This window comes from Hemitrygon akajei, chromosome 15, assembly GCF_048418815.1.
Source record: "Hemitrygon akajei chromosome 15, sHemAka1.3, whole genome shotgun sequence".
In the NCBI taxonomy this organism is placed as follows: Eukaryota; Metazoa; Chordata; class Chondrichthyes; order Myliobatiformes; family Dasyatidae; genus Hemitrygon; species Hemitrygon akajei.
The window spans coordinates 2,437,562-2,460,854 of NC_133138.1; the positions used below are offsets into that span (position 1 = coordinate 2,437,562).

General features: G+C 47.1%; 1 protein-coding gene across 1 annotated transcript in view; it reads right to left on the reverse strand.

The window, feature by feature from the left end:
* The window catches only part of mat2b (methionine adenosyltransferase 2 non-catalytic beta subunit methionine), a 51,928-nt gene extending 28,635 nt beyond the window's left edge, over positions 1–23,293 (reverse strand). Inside the window, exons 1-2 of the mRNA XM_073067049.1 lie at positions 23,177–23,293; positions 2,687–2,881 (exon numbers count right to left, since the gene is read on the reverse strand). Of these exons, the coding sequence (XP_072923150.1) occupies positions 2,687–2,881; positions 23,177–23,239 (258 nt within the window). The 5' untranslated portion in view covers positions 23,240–23,293. The remainder of the gene's footprint in view (positions 1–2,686; positions 2,882–23,176) is intronic.

A 23,293-nucleotide genomic window follows, 5' to 3' on the forward strand; every position in this document is an offset into this window, starting at 1 on the left:
ACATAGAAAATAGGTGCAGGAGTAGGCCATTTGGCCCTTCGAGTCTGCACCGCCATTCTGTATGATCATGGCTGATCATTCAACTCAGAACCCTGTACCTGCTTTCTCTCCATACCCCTGATCCCTTTAGCCACAAGGGCCATATCTAACTTCCTCTTAAATATAGCCAATGAACCGGCCTCAACTGTTTCCTGTGGCAGAGAATTCCATAGATTCACCACTCTCTGTGTGAAGAAGTTCTCGGTCCGAAAAGGCTTCCCCTTTATCCTTAAACTGTGACCCCTCGTTCTGGACTTCCCCAACATCGGAAACAATCTTCCTGCATCTAGCCTGTCCAATCCCTTTAGAATTTTATACGTTTCAATAAGATCCCCCCTCAATCTTCTAAATTCCAGTGAGTATAAGTGAGTACAAACGGCAATGTTTAGGGGTATGTTTGTGCACGGGTAAATACTGAGGGGGAGCACACACTGTCCATGGCGACCACAGAGGTGCTCCGGGACCGTTGGGCACGATGGAGGATTAGTGCCACCATTGACAGAGATGGAAACATTTTAGTTTAATGTCGTTTGTTTAAAGGTTGTGCAATAATTGTGTTAGTCAGTGGTTTGTATATATTGAAGTAATATAACCATATAACAATTACAGTACGGAAAAAGGCCATCTCGGCCCTTCTAGTCCGTGCCAACGCTTACAGTCACCTAGTCCCACTGACCTGCACTCAGCCCATAACCCTCCATTCCTTTCCTGTCGATATTCCCCCTCATGTTACCCTTAAACTTTTGCCCCCTAACTCTCAAATCATGTCTTGTTTGAATCTCCCCTACTCTCAATGGAAAAAACCTATTCACGTCAACTCTATCTATTCCCCTCATTATTTTAAATACCTCTATCAAGTTCCCCCTCAACCTTCTACACTCCAAAGAATAAAGACCTAACTTGTTCAGCCTTTCCCTGTAACTTAGGTGCTGAAACCCAGGTAACATTCTGGTGAACCTTCTGTACTCTCTCTATTTTGTTGATATCTTTCCTATAATTCGGTGACCAGAACCGTACACAATACTCAAAATTCAGCCTTACCAATGCCTTGTACAATTTTAACATTACATCCCAACTCCTATACTCAATGCTCTGATTTATAAAGGCCAACATACCAAAAGCTTTCTTCACCACCCTATCCACATGAGATTCCACCTTCAGGGAACTATGCACCATTATTCCTAGATCACTCTGTTCTACTGCATTCTTCAATGCCCTACCATTTACCATGTATGTCCTATTTGGATTATTCCTACCAAAATGTAGCACCTCACATTTATCAGCATTAAACTCCATCTGCCATCGTTCAGCCCACTCTTCTAACTGGCCTAAATCTCTCTGCAAGCTTTGAAAACCTATTTCATTATCCACAACGCCACCTGCCTTAGTATCATCTGCATACTTACTAATCCAATTTACCACCGCATCATCCAGATCATTAATGTATATGACAAACAACACTGGACCCAGTACAGATCCCTGAGGCACACCACTAGTCACCGGCCTCCAACCTGACAAACACTGCTGTCTGGCATCTCCCATCGTTGATGAAGATTGTTGAATCCATTTTACTACTTCAATATTAATACCTAACGATTCAACCTTCCTAACTAATCTTCCGTGCGGAACCTTGCCAAAGGCCTTACTGAAGTCCATATAGACAACATCCACTGCCTTACCCTCGTCAACATTCCTCATAACCTCTTCAAAAAATTCAGTAAGATTTGTCAAACATGACCTTCCACGCACAAATCCATGCTGACTATTCCTAATCAGACTCTGCCTATCCAGATAATTATATATACCATCTCTAAGAATACTTTCCATTAATTTATCCACCACTGACATCAAACTGACAGGCCTATAATTGCTAGGTTTATTCCTAGAACCCTTTTTAAACAATGGAACCACATGAGCAATACACCAATCCTCCGGCACCATCCCAGTTTCTAATGACATTTGAAATATTTCTGTCAGAGCCCCTGCTATTTCTACACTAACTTCCCTCAAGGTCCTAGGGAATATCCTGTCAGGACCCAGAGATTTATCCACTTTTATATTCCTTAAAAGTGCCAGTACTTCCTCCTCTTTAATCATCATAGTTTCCATAACTTCCACAAATTACAATGAAATTGTAATAAAGATATCTTGTTTAAAAAAAAAGGGTCAGACACAGATCAACACTTCCTCTACACCATCCCGTCTCACACTCCCAAGGTCAGACACAGTGAATCTTCCATCCATACCATCTCATAAAATTTCAGAACCATTTTACAACTGGCTCTGAAGTTCTGTAACATGGTAATTTCTGTCAATGCAGAGATCTCTCGCTCCTGTTCCATGGACATTTGCTGCTCAATGGCCAACAGACCTGCTATAAGGGGCCTGTTACACACACAGAATCCCCATCCCCCAGCTCCGGACTAATACACATGATGCTGTTCTGCTTGTAAGCACAGGCTGATTGACCCCTCCCTAGCAAGCTCTTATCCCAACCGTGACATCTGCACCTCCTCCACACCATTCACTCCCAGCACAGCATGGCTCCACTTCTGACCCTCTCCCAAACCCAGACATAAGGACCAGCCCTTCCCATTACAAATGTCTCCTGCAGCCCAATGGACAGCAGTATATTGAGGTTCAGCACCTTAACCTCCTGGATGATTCTCCGCACATCCTCTGCTTCCAGCAGGTTCACTTTTTCAAACCGGGGTCGAGCTCTCCTGTAACCACAGCCCACCGCATCCCAACCATTTTCCGCAAACTCTTTGTACACGGCTCGGCCCAGTAGTCCTGTTGCTCCAGTGACCAGTACCCGTCTGTCAGGCACTGAGACATCCTCCTGTAAGGAGATGGGCAAAGATTAGTGTTGCTGCCAACCCAGGTCAGTGCACTGTGACCAGCACCAAGACCCCTCCCACATGAAATCCACTTTCCAATGCACAGATCCCAAACAGTGAATATCCACAGAATCTACAGCCTCTACAGAGAAGACCCTGACAGGTAGGATTTATGAACATTTGGAGAGGTATAATATGATTAGAAATAATCAGCATGGCTTTGTCAAGGGCAGATCATGCCTTACGAGCCTGATTAAATTTTTTGAGGATGTGACTAAACACATTGATGAAGGAAGAGCAATAGATGTAGTGTATATGGATTTCAGCAAGGTATTTGATAAGGTACCCCATGCAAGGCTTATTGAGAAAGTAAGGAGGCATGGGATCCAAGGGAACATTGTTTTGTGGATACAGAATTGGCTTGCTCACAGAAGACAAAGTGTGATTGTAGATAGGTCATATTCTGCATGGAGGTCGGTCACCAGTGGAGTGCCCCAGGGATCTGTTTCGGGACCCCTACTCTTCATGATTTTTATAAATGACCTGGACGAGGAAGTGGAGGGATGGGTTAGTAAGTTTGATGATGACACAGAGGTTGGAGATGTTGTGGATAGTGTGGAGGGCTGTCAGAGGTTATAGCGGGACATTGATAGGATGCAAAACTCGGCTGAGAAGTGGCAGATGGACTTCAACCCAGGTGGTGGTGTAGACAGTGTAGAGGATTGTCGAAGATTGCAGAGAGACATTGATAGGATGCAGAAGTGGGCTGAGAAGTGGCAGATGGAGTTTAACCCGGAGAAGTGTGAGGTGGTATACTTTGGAAGGACAAACTCCAAGGCAGAGTACAAAGTAAATGGCAGGATAATTGGTAGTGTGGAGGAGCAGAGGGATCTGGGGGTACTTGCCCACAGATCCCTGAAAGTTGCCTCACAGGTAGATAGGGTAGTTAAGAAAGCTTATGGGGTGTTAGCTTTCATAAGTCAAGGAATAGTTTAAGAGACACGATGTAATGATGCAGCTCTATAAAACTCTAGTTAGGCCACACTTGGAGTACTGTGTCCAGTTCTGGTCGCCTCAGTATCGGAAGGATGTGGAAGCATTGGAAAGGGTACAGAGGAGATTTACCAGGATGCTGCCTGGTTTAGAGAGTATGGATTATGATCAGAGATTAAAGGAGCTAGGGCTTTACTCTTTGGAGAGAAGGAGGATGAGAGGAGACATGATAGAGGTGTACAAGATATTAAGAGCAATAGACAGAGTGGACAGCCAGCGCCTCTTCCCCAGGGCACCACTGCTCAATACAAGAGGACATGGCTTTAAGATAAGGGGTGGGAAATTCAAGGGGGATATTAGAGGAAGGTTTTTCACTCAGAGAGTGGTTGGTATGTGGAATGCACTGCCTGAGTCAGTAGTGGAGGCAGATACACTAGTGAAGTTTAAGAGACTACTAGACAGGTATATGAAGGAATTTAAGGTGGGGGGTTATATGGGAAGCAGGATTTCAGGGTCGACACAACATCGTGGGCCAAAGGGCCTGTAATGTGCTGTACTATTCTATGTTCTAAGTGTGAAGTGGCTCATTTTGGTAGGTCAAATATGATGACAGAATATAGTATTAATGGTAAGACTCTTGGCAGTGTGGAGGATCAGAGGGATCTTGGGGTCCGAGTCCATAGGACACTCAAAGCAGCTGTGCAGGTTGACTCTGTGGTTAAGAAGACATATGGTGTATTGGCCTTCATCAATTGTGGAATTAAATTTAGGAGCCGAGAGGTAATGTTGCACCTATATAGGATCCTGGTCAGACCCCACTTGGAGTACTGTGCTCAGTTCTGGTTGTCTCACTACAGGAAGGATGTGGAAGCCATAGAAAGGGTGCAGAGGAGATTTACAAGGATGTTGCCTGGATTGGGGAGCATGCCTTATCAAGTGAAGTCACTCTTATTGTTATTTTGACCATAACTGCTGGTACAGTACATAGTAAAAGTGAGACAATGTTTTTCAGGACCATGACACATGTTACATGACACAGTACAAAAACTAGAGACTGAACTATGTAAAAAAAAAAACAGAGAAAGCTACACTACAGACCTACACTGGACTGCATAAAGTGCACAAAAACAGTGCAGGCATTACAATAAATAATAAACAGGACAATAGGGCAAGGTGTCAGAATAAGTTGAGTGAACTCAGCCTTTTCTCCTTGGAGCAAAGGGGGATGAGAGGTGACCTGATAGAGGTGTACAAGATTATGAGAGGCATTAACAGAGGCTTTTGCCACAGGGCTGAAATGGTTGCCACAAAAGGACACAGGTTTAAGGTGCTGGGGAGTCGGCATAGAGGAGATGTCAGGGGTAAGTTTTTTTACACAGAGAGTGGTGAGTGCGTCGAATGGGCTGCTGGCAATGGTGGTGGAGGTGGATACGATATGGACTTTTAAGAGGCTTTTAGATAGGTACATGGAGCTTAGTAAAATAGAGGGTTATAGGTAAGCCTAGTAATTTCTAAGGTAAGGACATGTTCGGCATAGCTTTGTGGGCCGAAGGGCCTGTATTGTGCTGTAGGTTTTCTATGTTTCTCTGTTTCACAGAGTTAGGGAACGTGTTAAGGAAATGGAGCTGCTGCTTAATGACCTTTGGCTTGTTTGGGAAACTGAAGCAGTGATAGACAGGAGCTACAGGGAGGTAGTCACCCCAAGGCTCCAGGAGACAGATAAATGGGTGACAGTCCAGAGAGGGAAGGAAGAACATCAAATAGTGGCCAGCACACCTGTAGCTGTTCCCCTCAACAATAAGTACTCCATTTTGCATACTATTGGAGGGAGGGGGAAGAAACAGCGGCCATGCCTCTGGCACTGTCTGGCCCTGTGGTTCAGAAGGGTAGGTAACTGAATAGGATGCAGCAGTAATAGGGGACTATAGTCAGGGGGTCAGACAGGGGATTCTGTGGACGCAAAAAAGAAACAAGGATGGTAGTTTGCCTCCCAGGTGCCAGGGTCTGCGATTTTTCTCAACATGTCCGCAATATCCTGAAAGGGATAGTGACCAGCCAGAAGTTGCGGTACATATTGGTACCAACAAAATGGATAGATAAAGGGAGGAGATCCTGAAAAAAATACAGTAAATTAGAAAGGAATCTGAGGTACAGGACCTCAACGGTAGTAATCTCGGGATTGCTGCCTGTGCCACACGACAGCAAGAATAGGAATAGAATGAGTTGGCAGATAAATGCGCGGCTGAAGAATTGGAGCAGGGGGCTGGGATTCTGATTTCTGGATAATTGACACCTTTTCTGAGGCAGTTGGGACCTGTACAAAAGGGATGGGTTGCACATGAATCCGAGGGGATCAATATTCTTGTGGGCAGGTTTACGAGAGCTGTTGGGAGTGGTTTAAAGTAATATGGCAGGGGAATGGGAGCCAGTATAATAGAGCTGATGATGAGCCAGTAGGTTTACAAGTAGATGATGGGTGTAATATGAATGTAAGGAAGAACAAGCCAATGATTGGGTACAACTGCGACAGAGCAAGGAGTTAAATTGTACCACTGAGGCAAAATTCAAAGGCGAAGAATGCAGGACTGAAGGTGCTGTATTTAAATGCACACAGCGTTCAGAACGAGGTGGATGAACACGTGGTGCAATTAGAGACTGGTCGTTATGACACTGTGGGCATCACTGAGGCATGGCTGAATGTAGGCCATGGTTGGGAACTTAACATCGAAGGATATATCTTGTATTGAAAGGACAGACAGGAAGGCATAGGTGGTGGTGTGGCTCTGTTGGTAAGAGATGGAATTACATCTTTAGAAAGAGGTGACAGGGTCAGAGAATGTTGAATCTTTGTGGGAGGAGTTAAGAAACTGCAAGGGTAAAAAAAAATTATGGAATCAAATATAGGCCTTCAATAGTAGCCAAGATGTGGGCTTGAGTTTGCAAAGGGAGCTGGGAAAGGCGTGTAATAAGGGCAAGGACACAATTGTAATGGGGGATTTCAATATGTACAGGATAGGGAAAAATCAGGTTGGTATCAGACTGCAAGGGGGAGTTTGTTGAATGGATACGAGATTTTTTTTAAGAGCAGCTTGTGCTTGAGCCTACTCAGAGAAAGGCTATTTTAGATTGGGTGTTGTTCCATAACCTAGATCTTATCAGGGAACTTAAGGTAAAGGAACCCTTAGGAAGCAATGATGATAACATGATTGAATTCACACTGCAATTTGAGAGGGAAAAGCATAAGTCACATGTATCAGTATCACAATGGAATAAAGGGAATTACAGAGGCCTGAGAGAGGAGCTTGACCAGGTAGATTGGAGGAGGATACTGGTGGGGAACACGGTACAGCAGAGATAGCCGAAGTTTCTGGGAATAATTCACAAGGTGCAGAATAGATACGACGAATAAGTTCTCAAATGGCAGGGCTAGGCAATCATGGCTCACATGGGAAGTTAAGAACTACATAAAAAAGGGCATATAAGATTACAAAACTAAGTGGGAAATTGGATGATGGGGAAGCTTTTAAAACAAAAGATAATAAAAAAAGTTATAAGAAGGGAAAAGATGAAATATGTGAGCAAACTAGCCAAGAATACAAATAAAGATACCAAAGGTTTTTTCAGTTATAGAAAGAGTAAAAGGGAGGTGAGAGTTGATACTGGACCACGGGAAAATGAAATTGGTGAGGCAGTAATTGGGGACAAAGTAATGGCAGATGAACTTAATGGGTACTTTGCATCAGTCTTCACTGTGGAAGACACTAATAGTGCGCCAGAGGTCCGTGAGTGTCAGGGAGCAGGAGTGAGTGCCATTGCTATTACAAAGGGAAAAGTAATGGACAACATATTGGTCACGATCTCTCAAGAATCACTTGATTCTGGCATGGTGAGTGCGCGTGCGCGTCTATGTCCCTATATATATATATGGGATTTCCAGCTTCTGCAGATTTTCATTTGTTCACCAACTCAAAACCTATTTATTTAACCTTGCTTTTAATGAACATCTTTGTCTTTTATTTCACATTTGCACTTCATCCCATTGTAAAGCATTTTGAACTACATTTTCTGGATGAATAGTGCTCTGTAAGTAAGTTATTATTATATACCAAACATGTAGGGGTTATTAAGCTGTGGATGTTAGAGCAATTTTTGGGTTTAGCACATTTATATTTAGCAAATGACTTCAGCCACCAATCTGCAAATCTGAATATAAATTGGAGATTTAATTTAAAATGCATCTCAGAACAATTGGTTCCTCACAGTCGTGAATCACAGACCAGACAATGCTGATTAAAATTCATTTATAAGTCCGTGGTGTGGATGTGAAGTGGGATATATAAAGTTTGTGTGTGATTTCAAAGAAAGCATTGTGGATACATTTTAAATATGGAATTGTCCTTTGATGTTTAGCACACAAAATATCGAGCCGACATTGGGCCAGCCAGACCTTTCCACTGAAAGCGTCTCCATATGATGCTGCTGTATCTTGTTTTGCTGAGTAAAGAAGCTGCTTCATATCTACCCAAACACGAGGAAATCTGCAGGTGCTGGAAATTCAACAAAGACACACAAAATGCTGGTGGAACACAGCAGGCCAGGTAGCATCTATAGGAAGAAGTACATTCGATGTTTCAGGCTGAGACCTGGGTCCTGACGAAGGGTCTCGGCACAAAACGTCGACTGTACTTCTTCCTATAGATGCTGCCTGGCCTGCTGCGTTCCACCAGCATTTTGTGTGCGTTGCTTCATATCTACCAGTACTTTTCTCTGGTGACTTCAGTCACGCAACAGTGGATATGCTACATTGGTGTCAGAAGCGTGGTGACATTTGCAGGCTGCCCCCAGACCCTGATTTCATTTGACATAAAACGATAGATTTCACTGTTTGTTTCCATGTATGGGATAAATAAAGTTAATCATTATCATGGCTGAGAGTAAGCTGGTTAGCACCCGTCCAATATAGAGACAACTCCTCCATTGTACGTCATTGGCAGAGAGGCAGTGAGATAATAACCATATAACAATTACAGCATGGAAACAGGCCACGTCGGCCCTTCTAGTCCGTGCCAAATGCTTACTCACACCTAGTCCCACCTACCTGCACTCAGCCCATAACCCTCCATTCCTTTCCTGTCCATATACTTATCCAATTTTTTTTTTAAATGACAAGATCGAACCTGCCTCTACCACTTCCACTGGAAGCTCATTCCACACAGCTACCCTCTGAGTAAAGAAGTTCCCCCTCATGTTACCCCTAAACTTTTGTCCCTTAACTCTCAACTTATGTCCTCTTGTTTGAATCTCCCCTACTCTCAATGGAAAAAGCCTATCCACGTCAACTCTATCTATCCCCCTCATAATTTTAAATACCTCTATCAAGTCCCCCCTCAACCTTCTACACTCCAAAGAATAAAAACCTAACTTGTTCAACCTTCCTCTGTAACTTAGGTGCTGAAACCCAGGTAACATTCTAGTAAATCTCCTCTGTACTCTATTTTGTTGACATCTTTCCTATAATTTGGTGACCAGAACTGTACACAATACTCCAAATTTGGCCTTACCAATGCCTTGTACAATTTTAACATTACATCCTAACTCCTATACTCAATGCTCTGATTTATAAAGGCCATCATACCAAAAGCTTTCTTCACCACCCTATCCACATGAGATTCCATGGAGATTCCAATGAAAGATACCCCGGAGGAAGACAGATTTGGGGAACACCTGGCCTTCACCAGTAATGTGTAAGGACACATTGACCTCCCAACAGTGTAGGACAGGAGAGTAGTGAGTGGCTGGAATACACGGCTAGGGTATGGCAGAAGCAGACGAACTATGGGTGAGAGGTTGCTGGACTAGATTTAAGATTAGTTTTGTTTGTCACAAGCGACCACTCCCTGCTGAACATCGACGGCTCCTCGGTAGAGATCGTTAAGAGCACCAAATTTCGTGGTGTTCACCTGGTGGAGAATCTCACCTGGTCCCTCAACACCAGCTCCATAGCAAAGAAAGCCCAGCAGTGTCTCTACTTTCTGCGAAGGCTGAGGAAAGTCCATCTCCCACCCCCCATCCTCATCACATTCTACAGGGGTTGTATTGAGTGCATCCTGAGCAGCTGCATCACTGCCTGGTTCAGAAATTGTACCAGCTTGGATCGCAAGACCCTGCAGCGGATAGTGAAGTCAGTTGAGAAGATCATCGGGGTCTCTCTTGCCGCCATCACAGACATTTACACTACACGCTGCATCCGCAAAGGAAACAGCATTATGAAGGACCCCACGCACCCCTCATACAATCTGTTCTCCCTCCTGCTGTCTGGGAAAAGCTACCGAAGCATTCGGGCTCTCACGACCAGACTATGTAACAGTTTCTTTCCCCAAGCTATCAGACTCCTCAATACCCAGAGCGTGGACTGACACTTTACTGCCCTATTGTCCTGTTTATTATTTATTGTAATGCCTGCACTGTTTTGTGCACTTTACACAGTCCTGGGTAAGTCTGTAGTCTAATGTAGTTGCTGTTGCTTTTTTTCTGGGTTTTTTTTTTACGTAGTTCAGTCTAGTTTTTGTACTGTGTCATGTAACACCATGGTCCTGAAAAACGTCTCATTTTTACTATGTACTGTACATAGCAGTTATGGTCAAAATGACAATGAAAGTGACTTGACTTGAAGTATATCGAAACATATAGTAGAGTGAAATGCATCATTTACATCAACGATCAAAACAGTTTGAGAATGTGGTGGTGTAACCCATTAGATTCGCCATGCTTCCGGCACCAACATAGCATGCCAACAATCTACTAAGGCTAACCCATACATCTTAAACTCCTTACAGACAATGGCAGAAATTGAACCCTAATTTCTGGCGCTGTAGCATTACACTGGCTGCTGCACTACCATGTGTCCCAGACAGGGATTATACTCAGGCAAAAGGTTCAGAATAACATGGCTGAGCTGTTCTGGCTAATCACAGTGTGTCTGGACAGTGGGAATCCACATCGTGAATCAGGGAACAGCCATCCAAGACCAGGAGGGAGCAGCTGACAAAGACCCAGATGTCCCTTTCACTGGCAGGCAGTAAGGAGACGCCTTTATCATTACCATCAGCTGTCTCCTTCCTCATCAAGATCACCGTCAGCTCCAAGGTCACTAGAACATCTCCTCTTCTTGGCTGCAGACAATGAGCTTGCAGCTACTGACTGTGCTACTGATCATATCAGCAGTGATGCCATCTGCTCCCAAGGCTGTTTCAGTTTTACACTCGAGAAGCTCTATTCATGTGCCCACTCAGGAGCAGGGAATCAAGAGCACTAAGTTACAGTGGAGTACAACTTCAAAGTGTTTCTTACACCTCACAAATCTCTGACTTCAATCTCTTCCTCAAACTCAAATGACCACATACCAACAGAACCTCAGGGAGGGGAAACTCCCGTTCTTCCTGACGAAGGATCTCGGCCCGAAAAGTCGACAGTGCTTCTTCCTATAGATGCTGCCTGGCCTGCTGTGTTCCACCAGCATTTTGTGTGTTGTTGTTGTTCCTGTCAGGTCTTTCAAAAATGACAGAATAAATCCCAGAATTCGCCACACTCTAGCAGCCGGTTGTTGAAATGCCAGTACGCAGACCCCAGCCATGCAGACAGTGCATTGAACTCTGCCCACACCAGATGGTTGTCTGAGCATGCAACCGGCCACATGGAGGCAGCCGACACCCGGGAGACGTGTGCCCTGACAATATACAGTTGATAAATCCGTGAGCCTCCAACCCCTCTATACCGCCAAGAGAAAGCACAGGAGTCAGGGTGAATGCTCCAACAGACTTCAACCGAGTCAAAGGACCCGACCAGATCCCGTAACTTCCTAATCAATGCCTGACTACTCTAGGGACCAGAGGGATCCCTCTCTCAGATTACAATTGAAGTCACCTTCGAGGATGACTCACCTGTTACGGTCAATGGAACCCAGCAAAGCAGGCACCTCTCTGAACAGGTACACCTGCATCAGGCTGGGTTCAGGGGCGTAGACATTGACAAAATGCATTGACACACCATCCTGCCGCATGGCGAGGTAAAACAGGCAGTTCCTGAAATTGCATTCTCTCAGGCTGGTAAAAAGGGGCCACCCCAAGAGTTGAGGTGATTTATGTGGAACCTCACCACACCTGCCCCCCCCCCCCCACCCCATTCCAGGAGCCTGGGGAATCATCTCCTGAAGCAGAGCAGGATTCCTGTGAGAAACTCACCACACATCTCCCACCCCCAGAGGACAGAGAGATGATGGAATCTACACAATGCCCCCTCCAACCGCCACCATTGATTAAGCGGTGCTACAATTAACTTCATGATGCATCTTACTGAGACCCCTCACCAGAGCCCTAGGATAAAGGAACAGAGCTTCCCTTCGAGCCCTCCAACACCTTCATCTGCATCCTTTCTCCAGGGACTCCAGCAGTCTATTAAACTGGTGCCTCCTTGCGCATCACTTCCACACCCTTCTTCTTTTCAAGGATGGTGTGAATGAACCGAACAAACCCTTGCAGATTCAACCGGACCAACTTGTCAGTGGCCAGCTGAACCTCAGTTTCCTCCAGTAGTCCTTCAAAGACTGCTCAATCTCCTCCACAGACTGGCTGAAATCCACCATCAGAATCAGAATCAGACTTTAATCGCCAAGTACCTATGCACATACAAGGAATTTACTTCCGGCAGATGTTGTCTCTCTTCTCATAACAATAATAATGATAAATATAAATGAAAATATAGATATCTTGGCTCTGAAGGAGTCCTCTCTTCCCTCTTACCACATCCCACACCTTTGTCGGCCTCCAAGCAGTCAGTGCCTCCACCTAACATGCCCACCCCACTCCCTAGGGCTAAGGAATAAAATACCCCTATAAGCCCTCCTCTGTCTTCACCCAAGGGACTCCAGGAGTCTTGAATGGGAAGTAGGTAAGCAGGTGAGTTTATTTCGTATTTTTATTTAACTCATTAAAGAATGGGGGTATGCCAGTGTTCTGTTCTGGGTGTGTCAGATGTGGGATTTCCAGCAGACTTCCAGCCTCCCCAATGGCCACATCAGCGCCAGGTGCATCGAGATGCAGCTCCTTAGAGACCGTGTTCGGGAACTGGAGCTGCAGCTCGATGACCTCTGGCCTGATAGGGAAAGTGAAGCAGTGACAGACAGGAGCTACAAGGAGGTAGTCACCCATGGTTACAGGAGACAGATAAAAGAGGGAAGGTAAAAAGTCAGATAGTGGAGAGCAACCCTGTGGCTGTCCCCCTCAACATTAAGTACTCCATCTTGAGTACTATTAGGGAAGCAACAGCGGCCATGCCTCTGGCACTGAGTCTGACCCTGTGGCTCAGAAATGGACTGAACTGAAGAGGATGGCAGCAGTAATAGGGACTCTATAGTTAGGGGGGGGCAGATAGGCAATTCATGAACACAAAAAATAAACAGATAGTAGTTTGCCTTCTAGGTGCCAGGGTCTGCGATGTTTCTGAATGCGTCCACATCCTGTAAAGGGAGGCTGAGCAGCCAGAATTCGTGGCTGTGACTTGGTACCAGCGACGCAGGTAGAAAAAGGGAAGAGGTCCTGAAAACAGAATACAGGGATTTAGGAAGGAAACAGAGAAGCAGGAACTCAAGGTAGTAATTGCAGGATTGCTGCCTGTGCCATGTGACAGTGAGGATAGGAATAGAACGAGGCGGCGGATAAATGCATGACTGAAGGACTGGAGCAGGGGGCAGGGATTCAGATTTCAGAATAACTGGGACCTCTTCTGGGGCAGCTGAGACCTGTACAAAAGGGACAGGTTGCACTTGAATCCGATGGGGACCAATATCTTTGTGGGTAGGTTTACTACAGCGGTTGACAGTGGTTTAAACTAATATGACAGGGGGATGGGAACCAGTATGATAGAGCTGAGGATGAGCCAGCAGGTTTACAAGTAGATGATGGGTGTAACATGAATGTAAGGAAGGACAAGCCAATGATTGGGTACAAATGCAGACAGAGCAGAGTTCAATTGTACCACAGAGGAAAAATTCAAAAGGATGCAGAATACACGACTGAAGATACTGTATTTAAATGTGCTTAGCATTTGAAATAAGATGGATGAACTCATGGCACAATTAGAGACTGGTCAGTAAGACATTGTGGGCATCACTGAGAAGAGGCTGAAGGAAGCTTAATATCAAAGGATATACTTTGTATCAAAAGGACAGGCAGGAAGGCATCAGTGGTGGTATGGCTCTGTTGGTAAGAGATGAAATTAAAAAGAGGTGACATAGGGTCAAAGAACGGCAAATCTCTGTGGGTGAGTTAAGAAATTAGAAGGGTAAAAAAACCATAATGGGAATTATATATAGGTCTCCAAGTAGTAGCCAAGATATGGGCTTGAGATTGCCAAGGGAGCTGTAATAAGGGTAATCACATAATTGTAATGGGGAACTTCAATATGCAAGGGGATTGGAAAAATCAGATTAGCATCAGATCACAAGAGAGGGAATTTGTTGAATGCCTACGAGATGGCTTTTAGAGCAGCTTGTGAATGAGCCTACTCAAAGAAAGACAATCTTATAATGAGTGTTGAGTAATAAACCAGATCATATTTGGGAGCACAAGGTAAAGGAACCCTTAGGAAGCAGTGATCATAACATGATTGAATTCACACTGCACTTTGAGAGGGAGGCGCACAAGTCACACGTATCAGTATCACAATGGAATAAAAAGAATTACAGGGGCATAGCCTCCCTCTGAAATTGGATCCTGACTTCCTAACCAGAAGACCACAGTCTGTGCCGATTGGTGATAACATATCATCCTCACTGACGATTAACACTGGCAACACCTCAGGGGTGTGTGCTTAGCCCACTGCTCTACTCCCTGTATACACATGACTGTGTGGCTAGGCATAGCTCAAATATCATCTACTGTTACGAACCCCGTAACTGGGTCACTTACCAGCAAAGATAGAGAGGTCCGTTGAAGTCTGATGGTACTATTTTTAACAGTATTTATTGATAGAAATACACAAAAATAATATCAATGCAAACACACAGATAATATACGTCGTCAATACTAAATCTAAAAGCGTGGGTATAATAATAATCAATAAGAAATAAGCTGTATCGTTGTCTGGGGATAATGTATTGTCCGATGGAAATATATAGTTCGTTCAGTTCATACAGGCTGCAGCCGTTGGGAACCCTGTGTGGCAATTGTTGGAGAGAGAGAGAGAGACGGGTTAAAACTTGCCCATTCTGTTTATGATGTCAATCCTTCGAGAGTCGTTGAGAGTTGAGTTCCCCGTTGTTAGCTAAAAACCGTTTTTCCGTGGCAAAGGTCACGGATTCCGGGCAAATGGAAGCGGACGCACGTGGCCTTCCACCGGCTTTCGCTATTACGGGATCGCTAGCGTTTCTTCTGGTGCGTCTGAGGGGCTGTTCCCACAGACCCTCTTTTTATCCTGACTCACAGGGTCTCAGTTGTCAATCAGGTTGGGGATGATGCAATCCCTCCACCAACCTCCTCCTTGGTTCATTGCCTGGAGCTTTGATTGCATCGTCCAGAATGCAATACACAAGTCCGTCTCCAAGACACAATAGCCGGTATTAATGGGTCCGCCTTTCGGAGGCCAGGACACATTCTAACCCTTTTGTGGATTCTGCATGTCTTTCTCTCATTTCCTGTGTCTCCTGAATTGACTCAATAGTGATCTTGCGATTCTCACAAAGGAGGGGGCTACCCCCGCACCCTTCGGCCCCTCAGAGCTGTGGTACATTCATAACACTACAAATTTGTTGACGATACAACCATTGTTGGTAGAATCTCAGGTGGTGACGAGAGGGCGTACAGGAGTGAGATATGCCAACTCGTGGAATGGTGTCGCAGCAACAACTTTACACTCAACGTCAGTAAGACGAAAGAGCTGACTGTGGACTTCAGGAAGGGCAAGACGAAGGAACACATACCAATCCTCATAGAGGGATCCTTGGTGACAAGATCTCTGAGGATCTAACCTGGTCCCAACATATCGATGTAGTCATAAGGAAGGCAAGACAGCGGCTAAACATTATTAGGAGTTTGAAGAGATTTGGCATGTCAACAAATACACTCAAAAACTTCTATAGTTGTTCCTTGGAGAGTATTGTGACAGGCTGCATCACTATCTGGTATGGAGGGGCTACTGCACAGGACCAAAAGAAGCTGTAGAGGGATGTAAATCCAGTTGGCTCCATCTTGGGTATTAGCTTATATACCCAGGGCATCTTCAGGGAGCAGTGTCTCAGAAAGGTAGGGCCCATTATCAAGAACCTCCAGCACCCAGGGCGTGCCCTTTTCTCACTGTTACCATCAGATAGGAGGTACAGAAGCCTGAAGGCACACACTCAGCGATTCAGGAACAGCTTCTTCCCCTCTGCCATATGATTCCTAAATGGACATTGAAGCTTTGGATACCACCTCTCTTTTTTAAAAATATACATTTCTGTTTTTGCACATTTAAAAAAATCTATTCAATATATGTAATTGATTTTCTTGTTTATTTATTATCGTGTTTTTTTCTCTCTCTCTCTCTGCTAGATTATGTATTGCATTGAACTGCTGCTGCTAACTTAACAAAAACAAATTGATGGCTTTGTGGCAAAGTTTACAGATAAAGATAGTTGGAAGGGTAGATGGTGCTGAAGAAGCAATGCAATTGCATCAGGACTTAGACAAATTGGAAGAATGGACAAAGAAGTTGCAGATGGAATACAGTATTGGGAAATGTATGATAATGCATTTTAGTAAAAGGAACAATAGCATGGAGAATGTCCTAAATGGGAAGATGGTTCAAACATCAGAGGTGCAGAGGGACTCAGAAGTCCATGTGTAAAACTCCCAGAAGATTAATTTACAGGTTGAATCTGTGGTAAAGGCAAATGCAATGTTGGCAGTCATTTCAAGGGGAATAGAGTATAAAAACAAGGAGATAATGCTGAGCCTTTATAAGACACTTGTCAGGCTGCACTTGGAGTTTTGTGAACAGTTTTGGGCCCCGTATGTGATGGCATTGAAGAGAGTCCAGAGGAGGTTCACGATGATGATTCTGGGAATGAAGGGGTTAACATACAGCTTTGAGCCTGAACTCACTGGAATTTAGAAGAGTGCGTAGGGATCTCATTGAAACCTGTCAAGCATTGAAAGGGCTAGAGAGGGTAGATATGGTGAGGATGTTTCCTGCTGTGGTGGTAGCCAGAGGGCACAGCCTCAAACTTTGAGGGCAGATCCTTTTAGAATAGAGGTAAGAAGGAATTATTTTTTTAATCCACACAGTAGTGAATCTATGGAATGCTCTGCCACAGACAGCTGTGGAAGCCACGACTATGGGTATAGTTAAAGCAAAAAATGATAGCTTCCTGATTGGTCAGGACACCAAAGGTGTATGGGGTTGAGTGGGATCTGGGACCAGCCATGATGGAATGGCAGAGCAAACTCGATCGTCTGAATGGTTTAATTCTGCTCTTACGTCTTGTAACCAGCTGTTGGTGCAGCTGGAACTGCTCCACTTCCACAAGTCCCTTCGACACCCAATGTGTCAGGATGGAATCCAGTCCCCTCACAGCTAACTCTGCCACCCCTCCCCTACTAGCGCAGGAACACCGTCTGGTCGAGATTAAACTCCACACCCTCAACAACTCTCGGTAAAACCATGGCCGTTCCCTCAAAGCAGCATGGCTGATGCTGTCCACTGGAAGCTGCGCGCCCTCCAGTAGGCAAAGTCCCCAATGGAAAAAGTTGATGCCAGCAAGTGCCATCTCAGAGGGTGGTCACAGTACAGGGTCCTGAGGTGGAGAGCCGCCAGCTGGTGCACACACACACCAATGAATGGCTGCCCTCCACAATCAGTAGACTCGGGACCACAGCAGAGGCCCAATGCCCTCGACTGCTCCAGAAGTCCACCAGCCTCTTCTGGGTCCTGTAGACAAAGGCAGTGGGCAGGAATAAAGTAACCAGCTGGTACCATATCAGGAAGGCTACCAGCTGATTTAATACGAATGTTTGAAATTGCATGGAGTCCAGACCATCACCCCAGCCAGGGAGAGATTTTTGTCCCTCCAGTTTGCTAGACAGACCTCCTCTGGCTGTCAGGTAGACCCTCAGGTGGAGGATGTGCGTGTTGCTCCATGCAACAGGTCTCAGCCCCTCCGACAGAGACCCTTTCACCTGCCACTGGCCCAAGATGCCTGCACACTTTTCCCAGTTGACCCTTGCAGAGGAAGCGGCTGAAAAGATCTTCTGGCAGTCCTTCATCACCTAGAAGTCAAAAGGGTCAGTAACAGGGAGGAAGATGTCATCGGCATAAATCGAAAGAACGACCTCAATGTCTGGTTCGTGTAGAACCAAACCCGTTAACCTCTTACGAAGAAGGCACAGGAAAGACTCCACGCAAACAGAATACAACTGCCCTGATGGGGCACCTCTAACGCACCACCCTCGCAATGCACAAGGACACCGTCAAGGACTCATTAGCCTTAACGAGGGACTCCGCAGCCGTGTACAACAGTTGGATGTGGGCCAAAAAATGTGGCCCGAGTCCGAATGCTCGCAGAGTCCCAAAAAGGTACTCCTGGTTACTCTATCAAAAGCCTTCTCTTGGTCAAAGAAGAAAGGTGACTAACAGACCAGCCTTCTGGCACAGGTAAATCAGATCCCAGATATCCAGGATATTGTCCTGGATCAACCATCCTGGGACTATGCAGGACTGATAAAGGTGGACTACTGGGCCAGCACAGAGCCCAGACAACTGGCCATTGTCTGGGCAAAGATCTTGTACTACACACTGAGGAGAGATGCTGGGCGCCAATTCTTCAAGCAACGGAGATCCCCGTTCTTTGGCAGCAGGGCTACAACTGCCCTGCACCAAGTGAGTGGCATCCACCATGCTTTCCCCCAATACCCTTGAATAATCAAACCCTACGATACCCAGAAGGCCCAGAGAAATTCAATGGTCAACCACCCAGTCCCCAGGATTTGCCTCTCTACAGCTGGCTGAGGGCACTGGTCAGCTCTACCAAAAACAACAGTGCATCAAGCCACTCAGTCAGCCCACGAACATATTCATGCCAGAACAGTTAGATGTGAGCCTCGTCCACATCCCACCACAGCCTCAGGGAGGGGAAAGTCCCGTTCTTCCTGCCAGGCCTCCAGAACTGACGGAATGAATCCTGGAACCGGCCAACATCTAGCAGCCGGTGGTTGAAGTACCAGTACGTGGATCCTACCTGTGCAGGAAGCGCCTTCAGCTCCACCCACACCAGGTGGTGGTCCGAGCAGGCAAACAGCCACATGGATGCAGGCAATACCAAGGAGACATGTGCCCTGAGGCATACAGATGATCGATCTGTGAGTCTCCACCTCCCAGGATGAGATGCATTCATTATGATCTGTGGACTCCAGCAATGCAGGCACCCTCTGAACAGGCACGCCTGTAGTGGGCCGGGCTCAAGGGTGTACACACTGACAAAATGCATCGGCACACCATCCTGGCACACGGCAAGGTGAAGCAGACAGCCTGAACCTTCACTATTGCAGGCTGGCAAAAAGGGGCCACCCTGCTGGAAGTGGAGTTGAGGTGACTCATGTGGAACCTCCACCATTCCATGAGCCAGTTGGTTTCATCACCTGGAACAGTGCAGGTTTCCTGCAAGAAGTTCACCACATATCTCCTGTCCCAGAGGACAGAGCGATGATGGAATCTGTGGAACGCCTCCTACTGTCACACTTAACTTCATGATGCTTCTTATTGAGGTACTAAACCAGAGCCCTAGATAGGAGCAGAGCTCTCCTTCCAGCCATCTTCTGTCTTCACAACACTTCTCCACAGACTCCAGGAGTTTCTTACACTGACACCTCTCTTTACGGGTCACTTCAATTCCCCTCCCCTCCTGTTGGAGAATAGTGCAGAGAGACTGGTCAATCCCTCACAGATCTGAGCAGCAATCAGTTTCTTCCAGTATTCCTTCACAAACATCCGGATCTCCTCCACAGAGATGGCCTGTGACTGTCTGCCTTCTCAGCTTCATGTCACCCCACTTTTCCCTCATTGCATCCCAGGCTCTCCTCACTATCCAATCAGTCATCATCTGCACCCGATGTGACCACCTCACTTCTCACTGCAGCCCTAACAGAAGACCCCACCATGGGCACTATCCCATCCCCAGGACCAGTGACAGAGGGAGGCCCCGCCATCCCTGGGACCAGAATCACTCCCAGAGCCAGGATACGTTGGGTCATGCCCATCTGCACATCCTTGTCGCCCTCCCCAGAATCAGCACGAGAACAGTCCACTCCCACCTCACCCCTTAGGACATCCTCTCTCTGATTAGCTGCACAGAATGGCGATCCAGGGTTGCTCTGTTCACCTCATGGACCAGACACTCAGACCTCAGCAGAGTATTTAGCCTTGATTGAGGCAATCTGGGAAATTAATCCCACTGGTGACCCTCCACCACAAGCAATGCCCTTCTACAGGGCTTTGCTGCACCCCAGTTCTGAGTGTGCTGTCTCAACTGAAGGTGTCTGCCTCCCCACACTGCCCCTCTACAACGACACCGCTCACCAGCCAAGAGGATGCATGTTCTGGTGATGAGACCCCAGCAGAGGGCAATCCTCCAGCTCCGAAGGGAATATAGCCTTTACCAGGGGTAAATCTTCCTCGAGTGGCCCCTGGTCTTCAGGCTCAGTGGAAGCATCCCTCCGAAGGTTCAGGACACATACGCTGAGGCATGCCGACCTCCATTTCGGAGGCACCACTTCCCCTCCTCCGACAACCAGGCTCTTCCTGAATCTCAAGGGCCCCAGGACCCCTCCGAGCTCGATCAACAACTACCGCCCACTCCTTCTCTCAGGGGAGAAGCTTCTCCTTTTCCACCTCCCTCCCCGTCACCTGAACCCACACTCAGCGTCATTCCATGACTGGGATATTACACAGTCTGCACCCAGAGAAACACCAGTGAACAGTCAAAAACAGACAGTTCAGAGATGAGACAGGACGGAGGGGAGAAAAGGGGTGGACAGGCAGGGGAAGTCCGCGAGGTGTTAAAACCTCAGCACGTCCGTGCGGCTACAAACAATGAAGGGCCAGTCCATTCTTCTGTCAGCTGCTCCAAAGTCCTCTTCAGCAGCTACCCTGGGGATAAGCACTCCAGAGGAGAAATTTTCCTTTGTTACAAACAGAATAAATCCATCCCTGCTTCTGGCAGAGTTAGATTCCAAACTTTGGCAATCTGCCACGCGCACCCACTGCTCAGTGCTAAATAGACATGGCCCGAAAAACTTCACCAAACAGAAACTTTTCAGGCAAAGAAACTTTCAGTCCACTGCTGAGATGATACTCCACACTCCCAAAGTCTTCTGATGGTCCCCAAATCTTTTCTTTGTGATTTTGCCACAAATTTTCAACTTTAGGAGAGAGTTCCTACAGGTTGCGCCTCTCTCTCATTACACCTCCCTCCTACAGTGAGACTCTCCCTCAGTACCGCCCTCCCACAGTGCGACCCTCCCTCAGTATCACAATTTTTTTTAACTACATTCATTTACATCACATATACACAAGGCACAAACATTCAGCAATTACAAGACAGTAAGCACACTCTGCTTAAAATATTGTCACTACCGTCTATAAAACAGTCAATACCACTGAGGGACGACCTCTCACAGAAATCCCCCAGTGTACCCGTTGTGACTGTGTGCTCCCTCTCCAAGGACAGCCGGGCACAAACGTATCCTCGGAAAAGGAGCAAGCAGTCGGCCCGGGCAGTGCCCTCCACCTCGACTTGTTTATGACAGTCTTGGCCAGGCCCAGGACCGACCCACCAGGAGATCGTCCTCATGACCCACCCCCTTCTGAACTGGGTGTCCATATATGAGGAGTATGGGACTCAAGTCAGCCAGAAACTCAGCAGCAGCTCTCTGAGAAACTCAAAGAGCGGCTGCAACCTCTCACATTCCATGAAAGCATGGTGCACTGACTCCTCCTGCCCACAGAATGGACAGGTGGACGGGGTGTCAGTGAACCTGCTCGAGAACCTATTATATGGTATTACCTGACTGAACACTTTCCAACCCAGTGTGCCTCTCCCTCAGTATCACCCCCTCCCACACTGACCCCCCTCAGAACCACCCCTCCCACAGTGTGAGCCCCCCTCAGTACCACCCCTCTCACATTGACCGTCCCTCACTACAGCCCCTCCCACAGTGCGACCCTCCCAGTGACTCTCCCTCGGTACCACCCCTCCCACAGTGACTCTCTTTCAGTACCCCCCCACAGAGTAACCCTCCCTCAATACCACCTCTCCCAGTGTGACCCTCTCTCAGTACCTCTCCTCCCACAGTGTGACCCTCCCTCAATACCACCTCTCCCAGTGTGACCCTTCCTCAGTACCTCTCCTCCCACACAGTGTGACCCTCCCTCAATACCACCTCTCCCAGTGTGACCCTCCCTCAATACCACCTCTCCCAGTGTGACCCTCCCTCAGTACCACCCCTCCCACAGTGACTCTCCCTCAGTACCACCCCTCACTACAGCCCCTCCCACAGTGCGACCCTCCCAGTGACTCTCCCTCGGTACCACCCCTCCCACAGTGACTCTCTTTCAGTACCCCCCCCACAGAGTAAACCTCCCTCAATACCACCTCTCCCAGTGTGACCCTCTCTCAGTTCCTCTCCTCCCACACACAGTGTGACCCTCCCTCAATACCACCTCTCCCAGTGTGACCCTCCCTCAGTACCTCTCCTCCCACACAGTGTGACCCTCCCTCAATACCACCTCTCCCAGTGTGACCCTCCCTCAGTACCACCTCTCCCAGTGTGACCCTCTCTCAGTACCTCTCCTCCCACACAGTGTGACCCTCTCTCAGTACCACCTCTCCCAGTGTGACCCTCCCACAGTACGACCCTCCCAGTGACTCTCCCTCGGTACCACCCCTCCCACAGTGACCCTCCCTCAGTACCACCTCTCCCAGTGTGACCCTCTCTCAGTACCTCTCCTCCCACACACATTGTGACCCTCCCTCAATACCACCTCTCCCAGTGTGACCCTCCCTCAGTACCACCCCTCCCAGTGTGACCCTCCCTCAGTACCACCCCTCCCAGTGTGACTCTCCCTCAGTACAACCCCTCTCGGTGAGGGAACTTTCCTCTGGGCCCAGCTTCGAGGGGGGGCCGTTTCTGACGCGACTGCGGGGACCGACTGCACCGGATTGAAGCCGCAATAAAGGGGCCAGCGACCGGTGTCCCGGTGTTCTGAGGGCCGCTTACCTCAAGCAGCTGCACACAACCTGGACTGAAGTGGATAGTTAACTCCTTCTCCTTGCCTACCATGGCCGAGTCCACAGTTCCACCCCGCCCCTTCCGCCCTAAATGACGTCTCAGTGG